Below are 23,935 nucleotides of genomic sequence, written 5' to 3' on the forward strand. Positions count from 1 at the left end.
AGGGAATGCGGTCTGGAAAAACATCAGTAGTAACATTCTTCCGTCTGACGTGAGAACAGCGTGGTTCAAGGTAGTCAGTAACATCATCAGCACTAATGAGTGTCTCTTTGTCATCGATTTAAGTGACACAAACCTCTGTAGTAAATGCAATCTTGTTGACACTGAGCCTCATCGGTACAGGTCTGTAGATTGGATTATCAACTCTAGGTGGATCAGGGAGAAAATTGCTCAACTAAGAAGAACTTCCGTGAACAATATACCGACTAACATTTCCTACAGACCAGAAGAAAGCTACTACCCTCAGGCAAAAATACTGCAGCGATCTAGCTGATGGAAAAACACAAGCTACATTTTTAACAATTTGGAAGTGATGAACATCTTGAATACCGAATGGCTGCAGAAGAAGAAAATCTGATTGCTAAAATGTCACCAGTTGAAGGTGACAGTGAAGATGCCTCTCGAATGGAGGACGCTGTTAAATTTGTTTCCATGTGCTTCTGTTAAGGACTGAATATAATTCCTCATTCTATGGATGCTGTACTTGATGACTGAAATTAGCTGTCACTTTGTCTATATCATTTCATTGTAAGCTAGTCACTTTTGTTACTGGTTTTGTGGAAGACAGAAAATAGTGTAATGGATAGGGAACGGCCTACACGTGCAAAGGGTTGTGGGTTCGAATCTTTCCAGGTGCTATAATTCTTTTTATTTTCAAACCTTTATAGAAACGACTTTGATCGTTATTTCTATTCAATTAATTGGCTTAAATGTAAATATTTATTTCTTTTCGTTTGTCACACCATTTTAATCATCGTATGAACTTTTTCATTTGTGCTCATTTTTTCTTTATAACACTCTTTTTCCACTAGGAATTTTTGTGAATGTGAATTTAATTATATTTATTTATTACAATAATTTAATATTTGAAATGGCTGAGCTAGCGGTTACAAAACAAAAGATGAAATAATCGATGTATATTGACTGTGCAATGGTCTCAAAAATGTATTGTTAGTTAGAAGATGTGCAACTTTTTTAATAATAAACATACAGACATTTAAAAACGTAACCTAAATTCCTATTGAGCTATCGACGAAATATTGCAGATGAAGATTTAAATGAAAGAAGAGATTATAAGTAAAACAAATTCAAGCAAAATGCGGAATCAAAATAATGAGTACAGTAACATGGGCGAGAAAATGAAATTATAAACAGAAAGTAATTAAATTAAAATTAATACACACAATTAATTAAATTAACGTGAACAAAGATTTCAAACAGAAAAAGAATGATTAGAAGAAAAATGAGAGCAAATGAAATTGTAGTTATGATTAAAATGATGTAACAAAGGAATAGAAAATAAAAATTATTTTTAAACCAATTAATTGACTAAACACAATGATCAAAGTCATTTCAATAAAAATTTAAGAATAAAATTTAAAATAATCGACAAGATTCTAAGCCACAACTTTCTACAAGTGAAAGCCTTATCCTATCCTTTGCACCATCCAACAAGTCAATCCAATGATCCTTCTTCAAATGCTACTGAGCGTCACACAAAATTCTTTTTATTTTAATTACTCCCAAACGATGGCCGACAAGGGTGTGATACCTGGGATCACCGAATAGATGGTTTCAAAAAGAAGTCAACCTCATTACTGGGAACCTCTCCTTCTGAGTCCTGTCTGTCTTGAATGATCATTTTCGTTTAGACATCAGCGCCAAAATAGCACGTGTTGTGAGAGCTGTCTGCTGCCCAGTTTGGCACCCTAACGGTGAAAGTGAAGTTATGAGGGACTATCCTTTCTACAAAAATATCCAAATATAGTAACAAAATAGTTAAAAAAGCAATGATAATAAAGTTTATCGATATCCATCTCAGAATTCATAGTGGAAGCTCTTGTCGAATGTAGGCTGATAAATTTTTTACACGCCTGAGAACTGAAAGAATAGGAAAACTGTCAACCAGACATTTCAGAACACACTGACATTCATTTATTTGCTGGAGGAAATGTATACTTGCAAAGTGCAAACGCATCAAACGATATCCATAACGCAGTAAACAGCGTCTTCTTGCTTTATCCTTTATATCTTTTTTCTTGCTAAGTGCCAAATAACATCGGAAATTATTTTTCTCGTCAAATAACTCGGACTTTTTCACGGTTGAATAATTTTCATCAAAACACTTTATCCAGTTACATTCTTATTTCTGCATAGGGTAGGCTTTTTTCTGTACTACGTAAATATCTTTTTGGTTTGAGATATTTCGTCTATCTTGTAAGTAGTAGGAAAATTTTTCAGGACCCTGTGTATATTTTCAAAGTGCCTCGACAAAAAAGCAAACAATACAATGAAGAATTAAGGGACACGAAAGTAATACTTCGATTCTATAATAGATGTGAGCAGGGCCAGGATAGATAAACTTTAGGTTTTAGCGGACGCCGCCAAATTCCCTTTTTTCTGCGAATGTGAAAAGTGCATCATACGCGAAAATTTAGAACTCCCTACTCGGCACAACCTACAGATCGTTGACGTCACAGACACACTCGCGTCGCGGTCGGTTGATTTACACGCAGGCACAAAAGATGCCCGCACATTGAGCAGTCGATTTTGACCAGAAAGTAGCTCATGTAAGGCGGGCTTCTACCTGGACCGGAGACGTGTTGGTAGGCCCCTGGGCTAGCCATTAGTGCTGGCTGCTGTGCAGACTTCGGTACCGGACGCTGGACTTTGTTGTCCGTGGCTACTGATAGCTGATCTTCCCGTGAGGCAGCAGGTGTAAGACCAACGGTAGAATGGTCTCACAAACAAGATGTTGCCATACGGCAACCAGACAATCGAGTGCGAACGACATGAACGCCATCGATGCCACTAATCGAGTCCTTTACGATAGTGGGAGTGGACTATTTGTGTCGTCAACTAGAGGCTCTCCTCTTCAGCGTCATTCGTAATGATCCAATCGGTTCTGCTCTTCTCGAACTGTCAGAAAAAGTTTGTTACAGTGTCTTTACTGCTCAGTTAAACATCTGCTAGGTCAGCGGTCGTAAAACTGACGCCCGCGGGCCGCATGCGACCCCAATCAAGTGTTTGTGCGGCCAGCGACTTTCAGCCGTACTTCCTAGTAACACTAGCGACCAGCCCAGGCTCCTCATAGGCACCACCCACTATCTACTGACACACGATTTATCTACCGTAGCGTTAATTTTGTTCGTAGGGAGCGGCGTAGAGTTATGATCAAAAATCAAAGAAGAACTTAGGTGACTGAATATTATAACTTTCATATACACTCAACGATTAAAGCAGGAAACGCTACTTGGAGTACTGCAGCGCCTAAAGGGTAAAGCATCAGTGTAAGATCGAAAGAAACGCCTCCCACAGGTGATAGTATTAAAATCGTATTGGCAAACTGCCGAAGCATTCGCAACGATACCAGAGTTTGAAGCGCTCATGAAAATCTATGAAGCTCACGTAATACTAGGTACAGAAAACATGTTGAAACCTGAAGTTGACATCAGTGAGGTTTTCAGGGAAAATTTAAGTATATATCAAAAGGATAGGCAAATGGGAAGTGGGGATGGTGTACTGTTTATCGGAGCAGACAAGAAACCCAAATCCACCGAGGTAGAAATTGAAAATGCATGTGAGATTTTTTTGGTCAAGACTCCGTATCAGGGGTGGGCATAAAATGGTAATCGGATCCTTCTGTCGCCCACCAGATTCATCTCCTGATGCACCCGGAAATTTTAGAGAAAACCACAGTCCACTTGCACGTAAGTTCCCCAATCATACTGTAATCATCGTTGGAGACTTGAATCATCCCACACCTAACTGGGAAAATTGAAATTTTGTTAGTGGTGGGCGTGATAAGGCGTTCTGTGAAACTGAACACTACCTATAGCTAATACTTAGGAACGCCTCTCATGAGGGAAATATATTGGATCTAATGGCTACAAACGGACCTGACCCCTTGGAAGATGTCCACATCGAAACTGGTATCAGTGGCCATGACGCGGGTGTGGCAACTATGATTACCAAAGTACAAAGGACAACTAAAACAAGCATAAATATATATATATGTCCAGTAAACCAGTTAAAAATCAGTATCGTCGTATCTCATTGAGGAACATGAAACTTTCAGCACAGGGCAGGAGCCGATAGAGGAATTCTGGCACAAGATTAAAAGATTAATTGACCATGCAGTAGATAAATATGTACCCAGTAGGACAGTTCATAATGGGAGGGAACCTCGTGGTATACAGTCACTGTGAAAAGAAAAACTTCTAAAGAAACAGAGATTACTGCGTAATAGATGTAAAACACAACGTAGGGTTATAGATAGAAATAGGGTGAATGAAACGCGTTTGGCTTTCAGGAGAGTAAGGCGTGATGCCTTCAATGACTACCATAGGAGAATATTGTCAAGTGCTGTTTCACAGAACCCAAAGAAATTTTTGTCGTATGCAAATTAGTGTCCAGTCCCTAGTGAACGAGACAGAAATTGAAAATGACGGGAGCAAAGCAAAAGCTGAAATGCCTAACTCCGTTTTCAAATGTTCCTTAAAGAAGGAAAACCCAGGAGAATTGCCACAATTTAATCCCCTTACCCCTGAAAAGATGAGTGAAATAAGTATCAGTGTCAGCGGTGTTGAGAAACAGCTGAAATCGTTAAAATTGAACAAAACTCCAGGTCCCGTTGGAATTCCTGTCAGATTCTACACTGAAAGTGTGGCTGAGTTAGCCCCTCTTCTAACTATAAACAATCATAGATCCCTCGAACAAAAATCCGTTCCAGTTGTTGGAAAAAGGCATAGGTCACACCACTCTAAAAAAAGGGTAGACGAAGCGATCAACAGAACTACCGTCCAAATCCTTGATATCGGTTTGTTGTAGAATATTAGAACATATTAGGGGCTCGAACATAATGAGGTATCTTGAACAGAATGAGCTCCTCAATACCAACCAGCACGGATTTAGAAAACATCGATCATGCGAAACCCAACTCGCACTTTTCTCACATGACATGCTGAAAGCTTTGGATCAACGCAGTCAGGTAGATACCATATATCTCGATTTCCGAAAAGCATCTGACTCAGTGCCACACGTACGCTTATCATCAAAAGTACGATATTATGAGGCATCAAGTGAAATTTGTGGCTGGAGTGAGGACTCCCTGGTAGGGAGCACACAGCACGTTATCTTGGACGGAGAGTAATCGTCAGATGTAGAAGTAACTTCGGGTGTGCCCCAGGAAAGTGTTTTGGGATCCTTGCTGTTCATCTTGTACGAGTATATTAATGACCTTACAGACAATATTAATAGTAAAAGCAGGCTTTTTGGAGATTATGCAGTTACCTACAATGAAATACTATCAGAAAGAAGCTGCATCAATACTCAGTCACATCTTGGTAAGATTTTAAAGTGGTCTAGAGGCTGGCGACTTGCTTTAAATGTTCAGAAATACACACAACAAAAAAGAGTTTTGCATCACCCCAGTTCCCAGAACTCCCGAAGATAGACATTGACTGTGGACATTGTACCACAGACACAGTCTCTTTGACTGTTCAGAGATGTCTCTAAACCCACCCAAAGACGTAAACAACGATGCATGAGCAGCACCTATTAGACGGAGGGCGTCCGACAGCCGATCATTTCCAGTCATTCTACCAGGAAGGAGGTACACGGCTCGTGTTGTCTGTCATTCAACCATGCAGACGGTCAATACCGCGGTTCGATCGCGTCCGCAGTACTTTGTGAGGGCTCTCAACAAGGGACGTGTCCAGTCGTCTCGGAGGGAACCAAATCGATGTTGTTCGAACATATGAGGAGATACAGAGAGACAGGAACTGCTGATGACATGCCTCGCTCAGGCCGCCCAAGGACTACTACTGCAGTGGATGACCGCTATCTACGGATTATGGCTTGGAGGAACCCTGCCAGCAACGCCACCATGTTGAATAATGCTTTTCGTGCAGCCACAGGACGTCGTGTTACCACTCAAACTGTGCGCAACAAGCTGCATGATGTGCAACTTCACTCCCGACGTCCATGGCGAGGTCCATATTTCCAACCAAGACACCAGGCAGCGCGGTACATATGGGGCCCAACGACTTGCCGAACGGACCGCTCAGGATTGACATCACGTTCTCTTCACCAATGACTGCCGCATATATTTTCAACCAGACAACCGTTGGAGACATGTTTGGAGGCAACCCGGTCAGGCTGGACGCCTTAGACACACTGTCCGATGAGTGCAGCAAGGTGGAGGTTCCCTGCTGTTTTGGGGTGACGAGGTGGTCATGGAAGGCACCGTAACGACTGTACGATACGTGAATGCCATCCTCCGACCGCTAGTGCAACCATATCGGCAGCATTCTGGCGAGGCATTCATCTTCATGGATGACAATTCGCTCCCCCATCGTGCACATCTCGTGAATGACTTCCTCCAGCGTAACGACATCGCTGGATTAGAGTGGTCACCATGTTCTACAGACATGAACCCTATCTAACATGACTGGGATAGACTGAAAAGGGCTTTTTGTGGGCGACGTGATCCACCAACCACTCTGAGGGATCTACAGCGAATCGCCGTTGAGAAGTGGAACAATCTGAACCAACAGTGCCTTGATGAACTGGTGGACAGTATGCCAGGACGAATACAGGCCTGCATCAATGCAGCAGGACGTATTACTGGGTATTAGAGGTACCGGTGTGTACAGCAATCTGGACTACCACCTTTGAAGTTCTCCTTGTATGGAGGTACAACATGCAATGTGTGGTTTTCATGAGCAATAAAAAGGGCGGAAATGATGATTATGTTGATCTCTATTCCAATTTTCTGTACATGTTCCGGAACTCTCGGAACCGAGGTGATGCAAAACTGTTTTTCACGTGTGTATAACACGTTGTATTTCACAAAACGAAAAAATATGGTATCCCATGGCAATAACATCAATGACTCACTGTGGTTGAAATGGCTCTGAGCAATATGGGACTTAACATGTGAAGTCATCAGTCCCCTAGAACTTATAACTACTTAAACCTAACTAACATAAGGACATTACACACATCCATGCCCGAGGCAGGATTCGAACCTGCGACCGTAGCAGCAGCGCGGTTCCAGACTGAAGCGCCTAGAACCGCTCGGCCTCACTATGGAATCGGCAAACTCATGAAAGTACCTTGGTGTAGGACTTTGTGGGGATATGAAATGGAGTGATCACATAGAGGCAGTCGTGGGTAAAGCAGGTGGTAGACTTCAATTTATTGGTAGAATACCGGGGAAGTACATCAATCTGTAAAGAAGATTGCCTACAAATCATTCATGCGACGTCCGCCCCCGGTAGCTGTGTGGTCAGCACGACAGAATGTCAATCCTAAGGTCCCACGATCGATTCCAGGGTGTGTCGGAGATTTTCTCCGCTCAGGGACTGGGTGTTGTGTTGTCCTAATCATCATCATTTCATGCCCATCAACGCGCAAGCCGCCGAAGTGGCGCCAAATCGAAAGACTTGCACCCGGCGAACGGTCTGCCCGACGGTAGAACCTAGTCACACGACATTGATGCGCCCAGTTCTAGAATATTGCTCCAGTGTGTGGGACCCGTACCAGATAGGCCTAACAGGGGATATTGAACGTACACAGAGAAGGGCAGCAAGACTGGCCACAGGTTTCTTTAATCGACGGGGGTTTGTTGCAGAGACACTCAAGGAGCCGTACTGGAAGACTCTTGAAGACAGATATAAACTGTGGTGTCATCGCCAGACACCACACTTGCTAGGTGGTAGCCTTTAAATCGGCCGCGGTCCGTTAGTATACGTCGGACCCGCGTGTCGCCACTGTCAGTGATTGCAGACCGAGCGCCGCCACACGGCAGGTCTAGAGAGACTTCCTAGCACTCGCCCCAGTTGTACAGCCGACTTTGCTAGTGATGGTTCACTGACAATTACGCTCTCATTAGCCGAGACGATAGTTAGCATAGCCTTCAGCTACGTCATTTGCTACGACCTTGAAAGGCGCCATTGTCAATTCCTATTTATCTTGTGATGCATGTACAGTCAGACCGATGTTCACCAATTATGGATTAAAGTTAAGTATTCCAGCAGCTACGTACTTTTCTTGATAGTATAATTACTTTACCTGTTCCAGACCTCACGCCAGCCTGCGTGAGCTTAAACGCGTGCCTTTCGGCTTCCTCCAAACCCCGTGAATTGGCTCCTGCCAATTCACAACATAAACAATCTCCAGGAAGTCTATTAACAAAGTTTCAAAAACCGGCTCGTACGCATAGCTAACATAGGGACCGTGAGGATAAGATTTAATTACTGCATGCACAGAGCCATTCAATCATTCTTCCCGTGCTCTATACGTGAATGGAACAGGAAGAAACACTAATAACTGGTACAATGGGACGTACCTGCTGCCATGCACCTCACGGCGGTATGTAGACGTAAGTGTAGATTTAAATGCGTGGGCGGACTGCCCGACCGGAACCCGCTAACAATGCAAGCCGCGCCTCAAACGCGCCGTACCTCCGCGGCCACCCGCCCACTCACTTGTCGGCGGGGCGGTCGCGTCAGTCCGCCGCGATTCTCAACATCCCTACAGTCGTCCCTGAGAGTAGGTCGCACACGCCGAGAGCAGCGACAAGGAAAGCTAATTTTATATGCAGGGCTATTCAAAAAGAAGAAACAGATATAAAACATTTATTGCTTCCAAACTGCAAGTGATAGAAACGCAATTCCAACGCTCCTTGAACGAGGAAAGTTCAAATTTTTATGCATTCAATGTAAGCACCATGTATTAAACGACAAATATCAAAATGATGGCTCATTTCCTGCCACACCCAAAGCAGCTGGCCTCTCGTTATTGAATTCATAGATTCAACAATGCGTTGTCACAGAGTGTGAGGTATAGGGGGAATAAAAACGCGGTCTTTTTTACGTGAGCCCACAGATAAAAGTCACAAGGTTTGAGGTATAGAGACCTGGGTCGATGAAGTTCATGTTCTGCTCTTCTCTAAGTACGTTCGTCGTTACCGGAATGATATCATTCCAGGGCCTTGGATTGGAAGAGGTGAAGCAGAAGATGAACTTTATCGGCGCCGGCCTCCCAGATCTGCGACATCGCGTTGTTGAAGCTGTGAATTCGATAACGAGAGGCCAGCTGCTTTGTATGTGCAGGAAATGAGACACCGTTTTCATTTTTGTGGTAACACATGGTGCTCACATTGAATGCATACAAATTTGAACTTTTCTCTTTCCAGGAACATTGGAATTGTGTTTCTATGTTTTGTAGTTTGGAAGCAATAAATGTTCGTAATCTGTTCCTTCTATTTGAATAGCCCTGTATATATAGAAGACAAGAGATGCATGTAGCAACTAGTAGCCCAAGCCATACATATACAGACAGAAAAACTGGGTGGAGTCTTTAATTTATAACATGTATAAGGGGAGAATGTACACTCCTGGAAATTGAAATAAGAACACCGTGAATTCATTGTCCCAGGAAGGGGAAACTTTATTGACACATTCCTGGGGTCAGATACATCACATGATCACACTGACAGAACCACAGGCACATAGACACAGGCAACAGAGCATGCACAATGTCGGCACTAGTACAGTGTATATCCACCTTTCGCAGCAATGCAGGCTGCTATTCTCCCATGGAGACGATCGTAGAGATGCTGGATGTAGTCCTGTGGAACGGCTTGCCATGCCATTTCCACCTGGCGCCTCAGTTGGACCAGCGTTCGTGCTGGACGTGCAGACCGCGTGAGACGACGCTTCATCCAGTCCCAAACATGCTCAATGGGGGACAGATCCGGAGATCTTGCTGGCCAGGGTAGTTGACTTACACCTTCTAGAGCACGTTGGGTGGCACGGGATACATGCGGACGTGCATTGTCCTGTTGGAACAGCAAGTTCCCTTGCCGGTCTAGGAATGGTAGAACGATGGGTTCGATGACGGTTTGGATGTACCGTGCACTATTCAGTGTCCCCTCGACGATCACCAGTGGTGTACGGCCAGTGTAGGAGATCGCTCCCCACACCATGATGCCGGGTGTTGGTCCTGTGTGCCTCGGTCGTATGCAGTCCTGATTGTGGCGCTCACCTGCACGGCGCCAAACACGCATACGACCATCATTGGCACCAAGGCAGAAGCGACTCTCATCACTGAAGACGACACGTCTCCATTCGTCCCTCCATTCACGCCTGTCGCGACACCACTGGAGGCGGGCTGCACGATGTTGGGGCGTGAGCAGAAGACGGCCTAACGGTGTGCGGGACCGTAGCCCAGCTTCATGGAGACGGTTGCGAATGGTCCTCGCCGATACCCCAGGAGCAACAGTGTCCCTAATTTGCTGGGAAGTGTCGGTGCGGTCCCCTACGGCACTGCGTAGGATCCTACGGTCTTGGCGTGCATCCGTGCGTCGCTGCGGTCCGGTCCCAGGTCGACGGGCACGTGCACCTTCCGCCGACCACTGGCGACAACATCGATGTACTGTGGAGACCTCACGCCCCACGTGTTGACCAATTCGACGGTACGTCCACCCGGCCTCCCGCATGCCCACTATACGCCCTCGCTCAAAGTCCGTCAACTGCACATACGGTTCACGTCCACGCTGTCGCGGCATGCTACCAGTGTTAAAGACTGCGATGGAGCTCCGTATGCCACGGCAAACTGGCTGACACTGACGGCGGCGGTGCACAAATGCTGCGCAGCTAGCGCCATTCGACGGCCAACACCGCGGTTCCTGGTGTGTCCGCTGTGCCGTGCGTGTGATCATTGCTTGTACAGCCCTCTCGCAGTGTCCGGAGCAAGTATGGTGGGTCTGACACACCGGTGTCAATGTGTTCTTTTTTCCATTTCCAGGAGTGTATTTATATATGTATAGATTTTGGTAATAATAGTAGTAATAATATCCTGTGACTCAATGTCCAGGTGTAAGTATTTCAACCGGACCTCACTTCAGCGATTTGCATCCCCCTGCACAGTTATCCAATCAGAAAAAGGAGAACTACAGCTGAAAGCGGAATCTGGAACACGTTTCGTTTCTGGCGGATCTCCACCGTCATTGAGAGGTGTCTGCTAGATTAAAAACAGAGACAGAAGTCCGTGGTCCGGCTAGGATTCGATCCCGCGACGTTTCGATTGTCAGGCATCCGCTGCACCTCCAGTCCTGACTCGGATTCTGTTGAAGCTTCGCTGCAGTCAGGAGCTGCGGCGGCTGCACCGCTGGATGGCATAGAAACTCTTTTTGCAGGGGCGGCAGAATTTAATTCGTCGTAGTTCAGCCAGTTTCTACAAAATAATTATAAATTATATATGGGATTCTTTCTCGTGAATCAATGCCAAAAGCGGATCAAAATCCCTACTGCAGTTTCTGAGAATACGCCGTACTTACAGACAGAAGCGAGGAAGGCACTTCAGTTCATTTCAACGATCGTGAAGAGCTCCTTGCTCAGAAAAAAAGTCCTTACAGAGATAGTAATATTTTAAGATGTGCTTAAATTTAACTGGCGTTGCCGAAGTCGACAGTGAGCTAAAAGAAATTTGTTGCTTAGAGAGGTAAGTAGCGCGGCTACGGCGGGGTTAAGGGATGTGAGAGGGGCGAATGTTTTATTGTTTGTCTTCTAGCACTGAAAAATCACAGGCATGCGCGACTCGTGCAGGTTAGCTTCTGTGGTATAAATTTTGACACGGATGTAACATGCATTCGTGAACATGCATTCGAAACAAATACATCTTTTGTGGTAAGGAATATGAAATTAAATTGAGGCTGTTGTAATACAATGCAATGAGTAGAAGAAAGTCACAAGGACAACACAACAATGCTTCGTCGGGCAATTACAGTATCACAATCCTGGGGTCGGTGACCGAGGTAATTGTCTAAAACAGAGAACAGGCAACACGAAGTGTTCTGAATGATGCCGTCCTTTAACGATTAGTGCTTCGAGGTCATCTGCAAACCTATTGCACCCTTACTGTAGGTAGTCTATTGGGGGCTCATAACATATTAGTTTATGGGGGTTGCCTATTAATATTAAGATCGGTGCATATGTGGTCCGAGGTAGCACCCGACAAGGTCAGTATTGGCTCTTGAGCATAACGTTACGAGGGTGACGAAGTCAGCTCGGTCTCCACCCTTCTAATCATTTTCTGCTAAACTCGCTCGCAGTTGTATACAAGAATGTCGAGATTGCTGTCTTCCTGTCAAAGTAACAAGAGTTGAAACGTTTACGGTTCCCGACTGGCAGCAGCTGATCTTCCGCTTGGTCTAGTACTACTGGCTGTTAGAACTTCCACGGTACTATGTTGCTAAAATTGTCAAGTGTATCGTTTGTGTTACGCAATATCTACACCGCCGGCAGTTAAAATTACAGCACTAGGAAGTATAGTGGGAAGAACATATGATTAAATTTGTTGGTGACACAGGATAGATGTAATACACAGAGCTGGCACCTCTGGCAGACACGACTGTAATCCCGCTGGACATCGAGGCGGACTGAGAATGGGTGACAGATAAGGGTACATCATTCTATGCTGAAGAGATTTCATCAAACGCTGAAGGTGGCTACTGGTGATATGGTAGATTTTGTCATCCATGACGATGTGTTATAAGTGGATGACAGGTCTGGAGATTGAAGTGCCCAGAATAAGTGTCGAATACCAAATGTATCGAGGTACGTCAGACAACACGCCTTGCATTATTTTGTAGATTATAACGTCACAGCGATCTCGAAAAAAGAAAAGGACAAAGAACCGCATTTATTACGTCATAAATGTAACGGCTGCTCTGATAAACAGAGATGTTCTTGTCGTGTACCTAGTGTCAGCTCCACTACCCCGCCAGTTGTTGACTCATGTGACGATGACGAATGCAATCCGGCAACGTGCAGTCTCCTCGAAGCCTCCACAGAGGTCCACATCCGTCGCGATGAGGTACGCTGAACTAGCAATCGTGTGAGAGGACGTGGCAGCGCTCCTGCGTCCAATGACGTCCCTGGGAGCACCACTATTGGTGCGCCTCTCTGCTACCACGTTATGAAGAGAAGCTGCATCAAAGGTCGCCGTGCCGCTGGACCGTGGTGCTCCAATTGTTACCGCAACGTCCGTACCGATGTCTTGCAGCAAACAGGGCCATTTCCTGACTAACTAAAAGTATATGACGGGGATGTGTTGTCCTGCACGGCCTAGTGAACGATATCTGTCCTCCAGGGCGCTAATCGCATGTAGCCGTTGATATGCTGTATGGCGTTCAGTGTGGCGCTCCTGAAACCGTTGGTTCCACATTCGTATTAACAGTGGTGGGATTGCGACCAGCACGAGCAGCAGCAATGTCGCTGAGTGATAAACCACAGTCCCGATGGGCCACGACCCTGCCGATGTCGAATTCCGTCATATGTTGGTAGGCGTTTCTCCTTGTAATACTAGACATAACATGATCTTCTCACGAGAAACCAACACTCAAATGCGGTTTCTGAATGAGAAACTTACTGCGTAATCTTTTCTTGCAGACAATATGTATTTGGCGTTACGCCTACCTGCTCTGTGCAGTTGCCTTAAAATGGTAATCATTCGCATATTCAAGCACGTAGTCGCTTCCTACAATTTGAAGTTTATTGCATGCTGCCTTCAGGATGTTGCAAGTTTAATGACCAACAGTGTTGTACAGAACATAATATTACAGACGCCTGATTATATGTATGAGGCAACGTCACCAAGCGAGGCTACACAATGAATTCGCATTCGGGAAGACTGAGATTGAAATCCCTCATCCATGTCACATTGTTCTCGACTGCATATTAAACCTCAATCCGTATTTCGTCCATTCTTTCTTCAAAAACTTTCCCGGTGAAGTACGCAGGAAATTAACTAAGCACTACGCAGAAACCATAGGGACTTCGATTTGAAGAGAAACTTTCCAGTACCTACAGAATTATTTATATCCACGTTAGCTAAGTTTAGGTATCGTGACTGTGTGAAATAGTTGTTTCTGCTGCCAGTCACATATATTTACTTTACTAGCCTTTCCCTTCCATTTGGCTCATGTATGGATTCGACACATATATCGAACACCTCCTAATCCATCTCTCAGTATCCACCACTTCCTCCATCCATCTGTCCACCTAATCCTCTCACCTCTACCTATCTCCTTATGCCTACTCTCTCTGTCTCTTCATACCTCCTGTCTCTCTCTTTGTCCATTTTCGCGAACTCCTCTCTCCTACCATATCTTCCTTCCCCCTCCATCTGACCTTATCCTCCTTCCCCTCTCTTTCCATTTCTGCCTCCCCCTCTTTCTTTTCCACCTGCCCCTTACACATCTACACCTTCCGTCTACGTTATCCACCTCTCCTTCCTCCCCTCTCTCTGTCCCTTTCTTCCTCCCCTCTCTGTGTCCATCCCCTAATCAATCCATCTCAATCTTTCCCAGCCGTGCTCAACAGATGTGTAGCCCTTGCAATACAGTTCAATTGAAAATCATTTCACGTATAGGCCACCATGCAAAGCAGGTTGATACAGCAGTACTGCACAAATATAACAGGCCAGTCATGCAGGACAGCCAACATGTTGGGACCTGGGAAACCTTTTCTTGACCCTCACATATAGGCTGCCCCCTATTGTTCCCACACGACATGCTTGTTGTGCAGAGTATCTTATACACCAGTACTGGAGAACTACTTTTTGCCTGTATCTCTGCTCCTAGTTGAGCTAGATGGTTATGAATACCACAGTGCTCATATCTGGAGGCCTGCTGTTTCTGTGCCAAATTTGTTTAATATTGATCCAAGTGTTTGGGAGAAGATTCCAGATACACACACACACACTGCTTTATATATAGAGGCTGATTCAGCTACCACTGCAGCTGTCGTTTTATGCGATAAAAAAAAGGGAGGGGGCCTTTTTCGTAGGAAATTTAATGTAGTTAAATTGTACACTGGGATAGATTTTCGGATTATTCGAATTATTCAAGAAAAACGTACAAAATTGAACTTCCAATGCACCCCCACTCCCACACTCAGCCCCCACTGGTCAGGGGTTTTAGTATATTGTTCATGGCACTCCCTCCTACCGCCATACAAGAATTTGTGACTGCACTAATTATTTCCCATATCGACCTTTCTTGGTATTCAATTGACTGTCTGTGGTATGTCACTCACTAAATTAAAAAGGACAGCATAAAATAAACAATTACTTCTTTGTATTCGCATGGCCTTCGGGCTATGAAACTTACACGCTTGTAGGGATTAAGTTCGGATCGAACTGTCAGCAATATTAGTTTGAGGTTAATGTTTACAAAAGTCGTTTTTCTTTTATTATCCTCGTGGGCACGTTTAGATTAATAATGTTAACGAAATAGTCGATTATGCTGGTGGCGTAATAGCCCAGTCAACGGAGACCAGTCCGCCCCGATAGCTGAGTGGTCAGCGCGACAGACTGTCAATCCAAAGCGCCCGGGTTCGATTCCCGGCTGGGTCGGAGATTTTCTCCACTCCGGGACTGGGTGTTGTGTTGTCCTAATCATCATCATTTCATCCCCATCGACGCACAAGTCGCCGAAGTGGTGTCAAATCGAAAGACTTGCACCAGGCGAACGGTCTACCCGACGGGAGGCCCTCGTCACACGACATTTCAACGGAGACCAGAAAAGATCGAATATTGGGAATAGTTCCTGTTGTCTGAAGTGTTTCTCCTAACTATGGTCAAAGAGTGGTCGCTTTTAGCGGATATTTCGGTCTGCACCCCACCGGAAATTCGCATTCCTGTTTTCTTCTGTTTACAGCCAGGAAGATCATCCTCGGCATACCAACGTTCGCCCGCACTTGGAAACTGACGAAAGATAGCAGAATCACAGGCGTTCCACCGATTGACGCCGACGGTCCTGGAGTCGCTGGCAGCATAGCCAACATTTCTGGACTTCTCGCCTACCAGACGGTCTGCACGCTGCTGCCAAACGACGCCAACGCTGCCTACAGAACAACACTGCGCCGCGTCACGGATCCGACGGACCGCCTGGGTTCCTACGGCTTCCGGTTGCCTACCAGAGAAGTCTCCGGCCTCTGGGTCGGCTACGAGAACCAGCACTCTGCCGAGTACAAGGCGGCCTACGCCAGGAAGAAAAGTCTGGGCGGCATCGCGTTCTCCGATCTGTCCCTTGACGATTACAATGGCGTGTGCACCGGTGAAAAGTTCCCCATTGTGCGTGCCGGGACACTAAAACTTCTCTCCACTAGCGTGTAAATAAGTGTGTTGTGTACAGTATTTCTTCGCACTAAAGATTAAAATTGTAAAATAACTGATATATATGTGTATCAATAAAACACAAAACTCTGTTGTATTCCCGATTAAGTCTAAATATGATACCGCATATCATGACACACTGTGTGTCACTAAATTTTCAGTCACCCTTTGTCACAGAAATATGGTTTGCTTCATAATAGCCAAATATCTGTAGATCAAACACAAAGTAGAGTTACATAAATAATTATACACACTTCGTAAAGCTCTTTCTGGAACAGGGAGGTGAAAAAAAGTATATGCAAACAAAAGGCGAAGGCACTTCTACTTCAGGGCAAGAGCACTTTCAACTTTTATGAAATGGCACTGAGGTACATTATACCTATTTTGACAAGAATCTTGTATAAATGTGCGACGCCAAGTATTGGAAACTTTTAAACGTGACGTCGGTGCTTCACAATAACTGCTATAATAATTCAGGGTTATTCACCCCCATTACGGTCGGAGGAAGGCAATGGCAAACCACCTCCCCTAGGACCTTGCCTAGTACAGCGGTGCGAGTCCCCCGCATCGTCCCCTACGCTCAGTCAAGGTGTATGGGACCTCATCATCATAGTATTCATAAGTACCTCCAGCGTTTCAGAAGAGTGACTGTGCGAAAACTACAAGGGACTGTCATATGAAAACTAGACAGATGGATGAAAATTATGTAAACTGTTTATTATTTCAAAAGTAATCGCCACAACTAGTAATACATTAATCCCACTGTGAGACAAGATGGTCAGTGCCTTCCTGGTCAAATGTTTGTGGTTGCCTATAGAACCATTATTGTATTCAGGCGTGCAACTTTTCGTTCGAAGCAAATCGACGGCCACAAATGTTTTTCTTCAGGGAGGCCAGCGTGTTGCCAAGGTTGATTCGACTACGTTGCAAAAGTTTCGTCGGGAAGCCCATACACGTCCTCCACAAAGTCTTGATCTCCCTCCACGTGATTTCCATATTTTTGGAGCCCTGAAGGAAGACATCGTGGTCGTCAATTTACTTCGGACGAAGAAGCCCACGCCTGGGTACAATTACGGTTCCGTATGCAACCGCTACCCTTTTTGCCATGAAGGCACTGACCATCTTGTCTCACAGTTGGATGAAAGTATTAACAGTTATGGCGATTAGTTTCGAAATAATGAACATTTTACTTACTTTTTTCCATCTGTCTCATTTTCACTGACATACAAAAAATTGACACAAATCAGTGGGTAGTGAACCTCTCGAAGTTTTCAACTCGCGTTACTCGTGCTACTAGGCGTCATTTGTGACGCATCAAGCGTCAATAAGTGTGTGCAGTTCACTGAAGTCGCAGACGCGGATTGCCGGGGAGGGAGAGACAGCAGGCTCCTTTGGAAATCTGTTCGTTGGGCTGTCTATCTGCAGGTGTGAACCATTCGATATGGAGCGGGTGATTTGTCTACATGTTCTGACAAACCTGCTCCTTGTGTAACTACGTCAAGGGATATATTAGGAATTTAAAGCTGGAGAGATGTTATGTCCACTGATATGTGGACCCTGGAGGTACTTATGAACAAACTTGTGTTTTGTTCAAAGTGGGCGTAGGAAGTACACCACCGTGCCGTACTACTGGTTGCGTTGGAATGTCAGAACCAGTAACATGTGCTTAGTGCATTTAATTTTTTTAAACATGATTGGGTTCAATAATCTTTTGCTCGTCCCTTGATAGTTTACTTTCTGTGCTTCATGATACCGTATATGTCTTACGCCACAGTGGAACTCTATAATCGAACCACGTACCGCATTAATTCATATGCGGTGCTAATGCGCTGCAAATTGTATTGAAATGTGCCATCTATTACCTTTCAACACAGAGAAGCTAAGACTGCTGGCGTAATTAAGAAACTATTTGTTGCGGTGTTTTAGTGAAAGAGTGTCCTCGAGCACGAAGTTTAAACCTATGGAGGGACATATTTTGTAGGAAGCGATCAACTCATTGGCCCAAGTTGTGCACTGTCTACGGATTCTCTGCATTGTTAGCCACCTCAAACGAAAGACATTAAATGTATTCGCAATTGCGAATATGGGTAAACATCAGCTGTAGAATGGAATGACGACAAAAAAAAACTGTGCATCTTATTCGGAATAACACAGGCACTGCAATATCGTATGAAGCGGAAGACGTACTTTGTTAATAGTGAACCACGATTTTCTCTGTAATAAGTGTTGTAAACTGACTATACAGCGTTTATATTTGGTATGCTACTGTAACAGTTACCACTTATACAAGCAAGTATACAATCTGTGCACTCTGTGAGTTTATTTACATATACAAGCCAGCTTTAGTTTTTCCTTTGTGTACCAGTGAGACTATGAATATCCAATTCCCATCAGAGTTCTAGATTTTTATATTGCACATAAAAACTAAACGTGATATTCGTAGCTATTAGCTTTCAAGGAATGTGGATAAAAATTTGTTTGAGTCGTGATAATATTGCGTATTGTCGAACTTTCATGAGTTTCGTGCAAAATTAGTACTTTATTCGTAGTTGTAAGCTACATCTGAGCTTTCTACAAATTTTAACTATAGTATTCTGTTTATTTTCAGTCCATACCTATGTTACTAAAGATATATTTTTGAGAGTTTCCGAAAGGTAACTAATGGCGTGAATAACGTGTTTTTTAGTACATCAACTGTTGTAAACCACATTTATACGTTCTACAAATTGGGGCTGTACAGTTTTATTTAACTAATTGTCGCCGCGCGGGATTAGCCGAGTGGTCTTTAGCGCTGCAGTCATGGACTGTGCGGCTGGTCCCGGCGGAGGTTCGAATCCCCCCACGGGCATGGGTGTGTGTGTTTGTCCTTAGGATAATTTAGGTTAAGTAGTGTGTAAGCTTAGGGACTGATGACCTTAGCAGTTAAGTCCCATAAGATTTCACACACATTTGAACATTTTGAACTAATTGTCCCTGTCCTCGATTACATAGAGGATGCTGTAACAGTACCTGACTCTCTCTTAAATAAAAATTATTGATGATGTACAAAAGGCGATCAAAAAGTTTCCGTTGGAAGACAGTACAGTGCAAAATAAATATGCCAGTCAGGCAAAACCAGCGTAAGCATTGACGCAATTATCCGCCGACGCAGTAGGTTCAAATTAATCGTTTGGTAAAACACTGTATCCTAGTGCGTGATGACGTCCGTAACTGCCTGCTGCACATCGTCGTCCTGCAGTATTCATCGAGCCTTAAGACTTTTTTTAAGCGACCGAAAGCATGATAATCGCATTGGGAGAGGCCAGTGCCGTAGGGCGGGTGCTCCAGTATCTCCCGTTCGAGTTGGCGTAACTTCTGCTTTACGACATTTACCTTATGGGGGCCTGCGTTATCATGAAGCACCAGCACCATTCCACAACGGTCGTTTTCGACAGATACGCTGCTCTATATACACATTCTTCATTCTCCGATTGAAGTCTACCGGTGTTTGTGCTTCGGCAGCCAACAAAAGAATATTAGGACGTTGGTTCTGTTTGGACGCATTTGGTGATAAATTCGTCACTGTTCAGGTTTCCGCATTTTCCCCACCGAAGTCGGGAAGACGCTAATGCCAGGCTAATCACTTGCCTCACGTCGGTGTTTGTATACCGGCATCTGGGTCGCGCTACGTTGCATATATGGTGCAGCAATGCCCTCAAACGAAACTTTCTGATCGCCCCTTGTATAAATCACAATAAATAAACCAATACAGTGGTTTTTAAACCCACTATATATTTAAAATAACCAACAACACGGCGTGTGTTCACGGCTCAAAATTGTTCGATGTTCAGATCAACAATATACACTATAAATGTAAATGCATCAGGCACTGGATAAAATGATTGTAATTGTCGACCACCGCTAAAATAATCAGAGTCCCCACTAAATAGACTGAATTAGGATTCAGCTTATTACGAGATTACTCTAGTCCTAATCAGCCCTACACACGAAAACTACGAATTCCGCCGAACCTCCGACGAATTGTTCGAAGTGTTTGACCACTGAACCACCACACGCAATATTTATAAGTGTCACGATCGTCGCATCGACAAAATCTCTTCAACGCACATGGCTAAATCATCGCTCAGAGCAGCATAGGTTCTGCCTGTTCAACTGCGTGAACTGCGCCAGAAGCAGAATGGCCGCTGTCTTTTACAAGTTCAGTCGCCTTAAGTAAGCAAAGAGGTTATCAATCCGAAGATTGTTTTGAACACTATGGTTCTTTAATAGACAAGGTCCTGTTGAAGATGGTACGCCGTTGCCTTCCTCCGACTTCTGAACTGAATTATCCAGCAATTTATAGAGCACAGTTTAACGTGGATTCCCAACCACGGGGCAAGTCGTCATTTTTTCCGTCAACGAACACTGGCACAGGTGAAAAATGTCACGTAGTAACAGATAAAATTCCTAGATTGATTTCCTTATTGCAGTAAATTTGAAGAATTCACGTCATTTAAAGCCTCAGAGAAACCAACAGTCTTTTTTAGATATTTTTATACGGAAATCAAGTCTAGATGCATTATCAGAAGCGTGCTAAGAACCTGATTAAAATGACATATTACACTTAATAGTATGTTAAGTAGTTAGCTCATAAATCTACTTCCAGTGATTACATATTTCAATTTTCAGTCTTTGCGCACTGTGCCTGGAATAATTATTATACATGCACGTGACGCCCATTTATCTTCCAGGAAATGAACTGCTCTTTTCACTACTGCAATCGAAATTCGCATATCTTTAACGACATATTAACTACTGGCGAAGCTACACAAAATTCAAATTATTTAATTAAATCTGACAGTTAAACATCTAAAACTTATAATCTAAGTGTTGTGTGCAAACCATGTACATCTTTGGCAACACGTCCTGCCGTCCTCATCAAGTATCTGTTTTGGTTTATTAATTAAGCTGACTTTAATTACATGCCCGATTAAAAAAATGGTTCAAATGGCTCTGAGCACTATAGGACTTAACATCTGTGGTCATCAGTCCCCTAGAACTTAGAACTACTTAAACCTAACTAACCTAAGGACATCACACACATCCATGCCCGAGGCAGGATTCGAACCCGCGACCGTAGCAGTCGCGCGGTTCCGGATTGAGCGCTTTAACCGCGAGACCACCGCGGCCGGCCATGCCCGATTAAATTGCGTCTCATATATTAATCATGTAATCATGAATGTAAATATGTCAATCGATGTTTACCGATTAGCGGTTTAATCTGATGGGTCGACCTATTTTGTGGACACGTAATTAAATTTTTTACTAAGTATTTAGCGAAAACCCGTCACAGAAACCTTCTGGGCTCTAGAATTAATTACACACATCACTTTCATAGTCTGTCTCTGTACCAGTTGAGCCGTCGCTCTTTCATCTCTAGAATGGCGCATAGTGATTCTCTGTAAGTACCATGGTTTGTACTGCACATGTCTAAATCTAGGTAACTGTGTGCGCGCAGCTGGTGCAGAGAACGACACATCTGGGCCCGTGCGAATCTGGGTAGGTCTGCGTGCTCCCAGTGCCTTGCCTTGTGAGAACACCACAGCCTCCTCCTACCTGTCAGTGCCACACTGGCTGGCCTGGTTGATTTGGTGTGCAAATTAAGTCAGATTAGATGTGCTTTTCGTTCCAAATGATCCATTACTGAGAAATCCTGTGGTATGTGGAATATGTCAGAAAACAAAAATAGCGCAATAAAAATTTACAAAATAAGAACAAATAGATTAATGTATCTTCGACAGATCCCAAATGAGATTGCTCTTGTAGATGTGGAATGGTAAAAAATGGCGTATTTACACTAAAAATGTTATAAAAGTTTTCACCAAATATTAAATGTTCAGTACACTTACGTACATGTGGTAACTCTTAGGGTTTTGTAGCCACACGTCATCAAATACAGCATATATTTACCACGACCGCTTTGTGCAGAAGTCAGATTGTATGCAATATTCACATTATGTGGTACTATTAAAACATACACACATCAATCAGTTCTGCTAAGAAATTCTTCAGTGGAGTAGGAGGAGATGGCCACCAATAAATCCTTCAGACTACTCTCAACCTGAACTTTATTGTTAGTTAAACTTTTTGTGGCTGCTGGCATTTTATTGAGAAGTGTATTGCTGAATGAATCAAATGTCTTGCTCGACCTAAACCAGCCAGCTCTGATCTCTTTATATTCGTCGCGTCACAAGATCTTCCTCCAAAACCATTCCCTCTTAACTGCAGTGAAGGCACTTACGTCAAACGTTTTCTGACCAATAGTTCTAAAGAAGTAATCGAGAGTTTACGAGCCAGACGTAACACCCCTCTTTTGATTTCAAATGTACCAGAGCAAATGTGTGTTACGCACTTATTGCATCAGCTGTATTGTGTTGCAGTAACTCCCCCCTTTCGATAGCAGTGCATACTGCCTGCGTTTCACGTTAAATTCTGCTGTTTACGACTTACACGAATGTTAGTGAGCATAATGTCAATAAAGTTCTAGTGACAAAGTTCCGACTAGCTTCGGAGAATCAGTAAACTTCATCGCAAATTTTTCTCTTTCTAAAAAATAAAATCGCTTTGTTTGGCGTTGTAGCTGAAGTTATTAAAGGTAACTGACATTAAAAGAGTCCGAAGCGTTAAAGTCTCCTTTACCCAGGAGAACATTACAGTAACCATAATGCAGCTCCACTGCGAATGTTGTTCTCGGGAACGGGATGAGTTAGTTGCTCTTCGTAAGACGCTGGAAATTTCCCTTGCTGTTGACAAGCGACACGAAGCTGTTGCAAACGGATGTATGGGACGGGGTGCCTAGAGCATGTACAAGAGACACCCATAAAGCACAAAACTTATAAGCTGAAGGGAAATACATTTATGTACCTGCCTATGTAAAAAGTGCGCAGCGTAACGTGTGTCGAAGGCTGTGACGGTGACTTTGGCAGCAACAGGGAGGGACTCTGTGCAACCTGTGCTCTACGATCCTGACAATATTATTCTGTACATTCGATCTGGCGTGACCTGCGCCCGTTTCCAACAACACGGGACCATTCGCTGCGGAAACTATTCTCGTTAAGTATGAGTTAAGAAAGGAGTTAATTTCGCGGCGTATTGACTCACACGTTGCCAAGGTAATTCGAGTACGCTGCAAAGGTTTCGCTATGAAACCTTTATACATTCTTCATTAAGTGCCGATCCCTCCTCATGTGATTTTCATACTTTTAGAGACCTGAAGAAAGACATTTGTGGTCATAGATTTGCTTCGCACGACCAGGTGCAAACCTGGGTACAATCATGGTTCCGCACATGACCACAAATAGTTTCCCATGAAGGCACTAACCGTCCTCTCTCATAGCGGGGTAAATGTATTAACAATTATGGCTATTATTTTTGAAGTAATAAACAGTTTACTCACTTTTTTCCATTTGTCTCATTTTCGTCTGACTGCCCCTTATACTACACTCCTGGAAATGGAAAAAAGAACACATTGACACCGGTGTGTCAGACCCACCATACTTGCTCCGGACACTGCGAGAGGGCTGTACAAGCAATGATCACACGCACGGCACAGCGGACACACCAGGAACCGCGGTGTTGGCCGTCGAATGGCGCTAGCTGCGCAGCATTTGTGCACCGCCGCCGTCAGTGTCAGCCAGTTTGCCGTGGCATA

General features: G+C 44.1%; 1 protein-coding gene across 3 annotated transcripts in view; it reads left to right on the forward strand.

The window, feature by feature from the left end:
• The window catches only part of LOC124600337 (chitinase-like protein EN03), a 198,815-nt gene that overhangs the window by 97,643 nt on the left and 77,237 nt on the right, over nt 1–23,935 (forward strand). For 2 of the 3 annotated variants that reach the window (XM_047136152.1, XM_047136156.1), the window contains exon 6: nt 15,788–16,342. The exons of the other annotated variant lie outside the window; for it this stretch is intronic. In XM_047136152.1, coding sequence (XP_046992108.1) covers nt 15,788–16,245 — 458 coding nt within the window. In that variant the 3' untranslated portion in view covers nt 16,246–16,342. Of the gene's footprint in view, nt 1–15,787; nt 16,343–23,935 lie in introns of those variants that run through there. 3 annotated transcript variants of the gene reach the window in all.

The sequence above is a fragment of the Schistocerca americana genome, chromosome 1 (assembly GCF_021461395.2).
Source record: "Schistocerca americana isolate TAMUIC-IGC-003095 chromosome 1, iqSchAmer2.1, whole genome shotgun sequence".
NCBI lineage: Eukaryota > Metazoa > Arthropoda > Insecta > Orthoptera > Acrididae > Schistocerca > Schistocerca americana.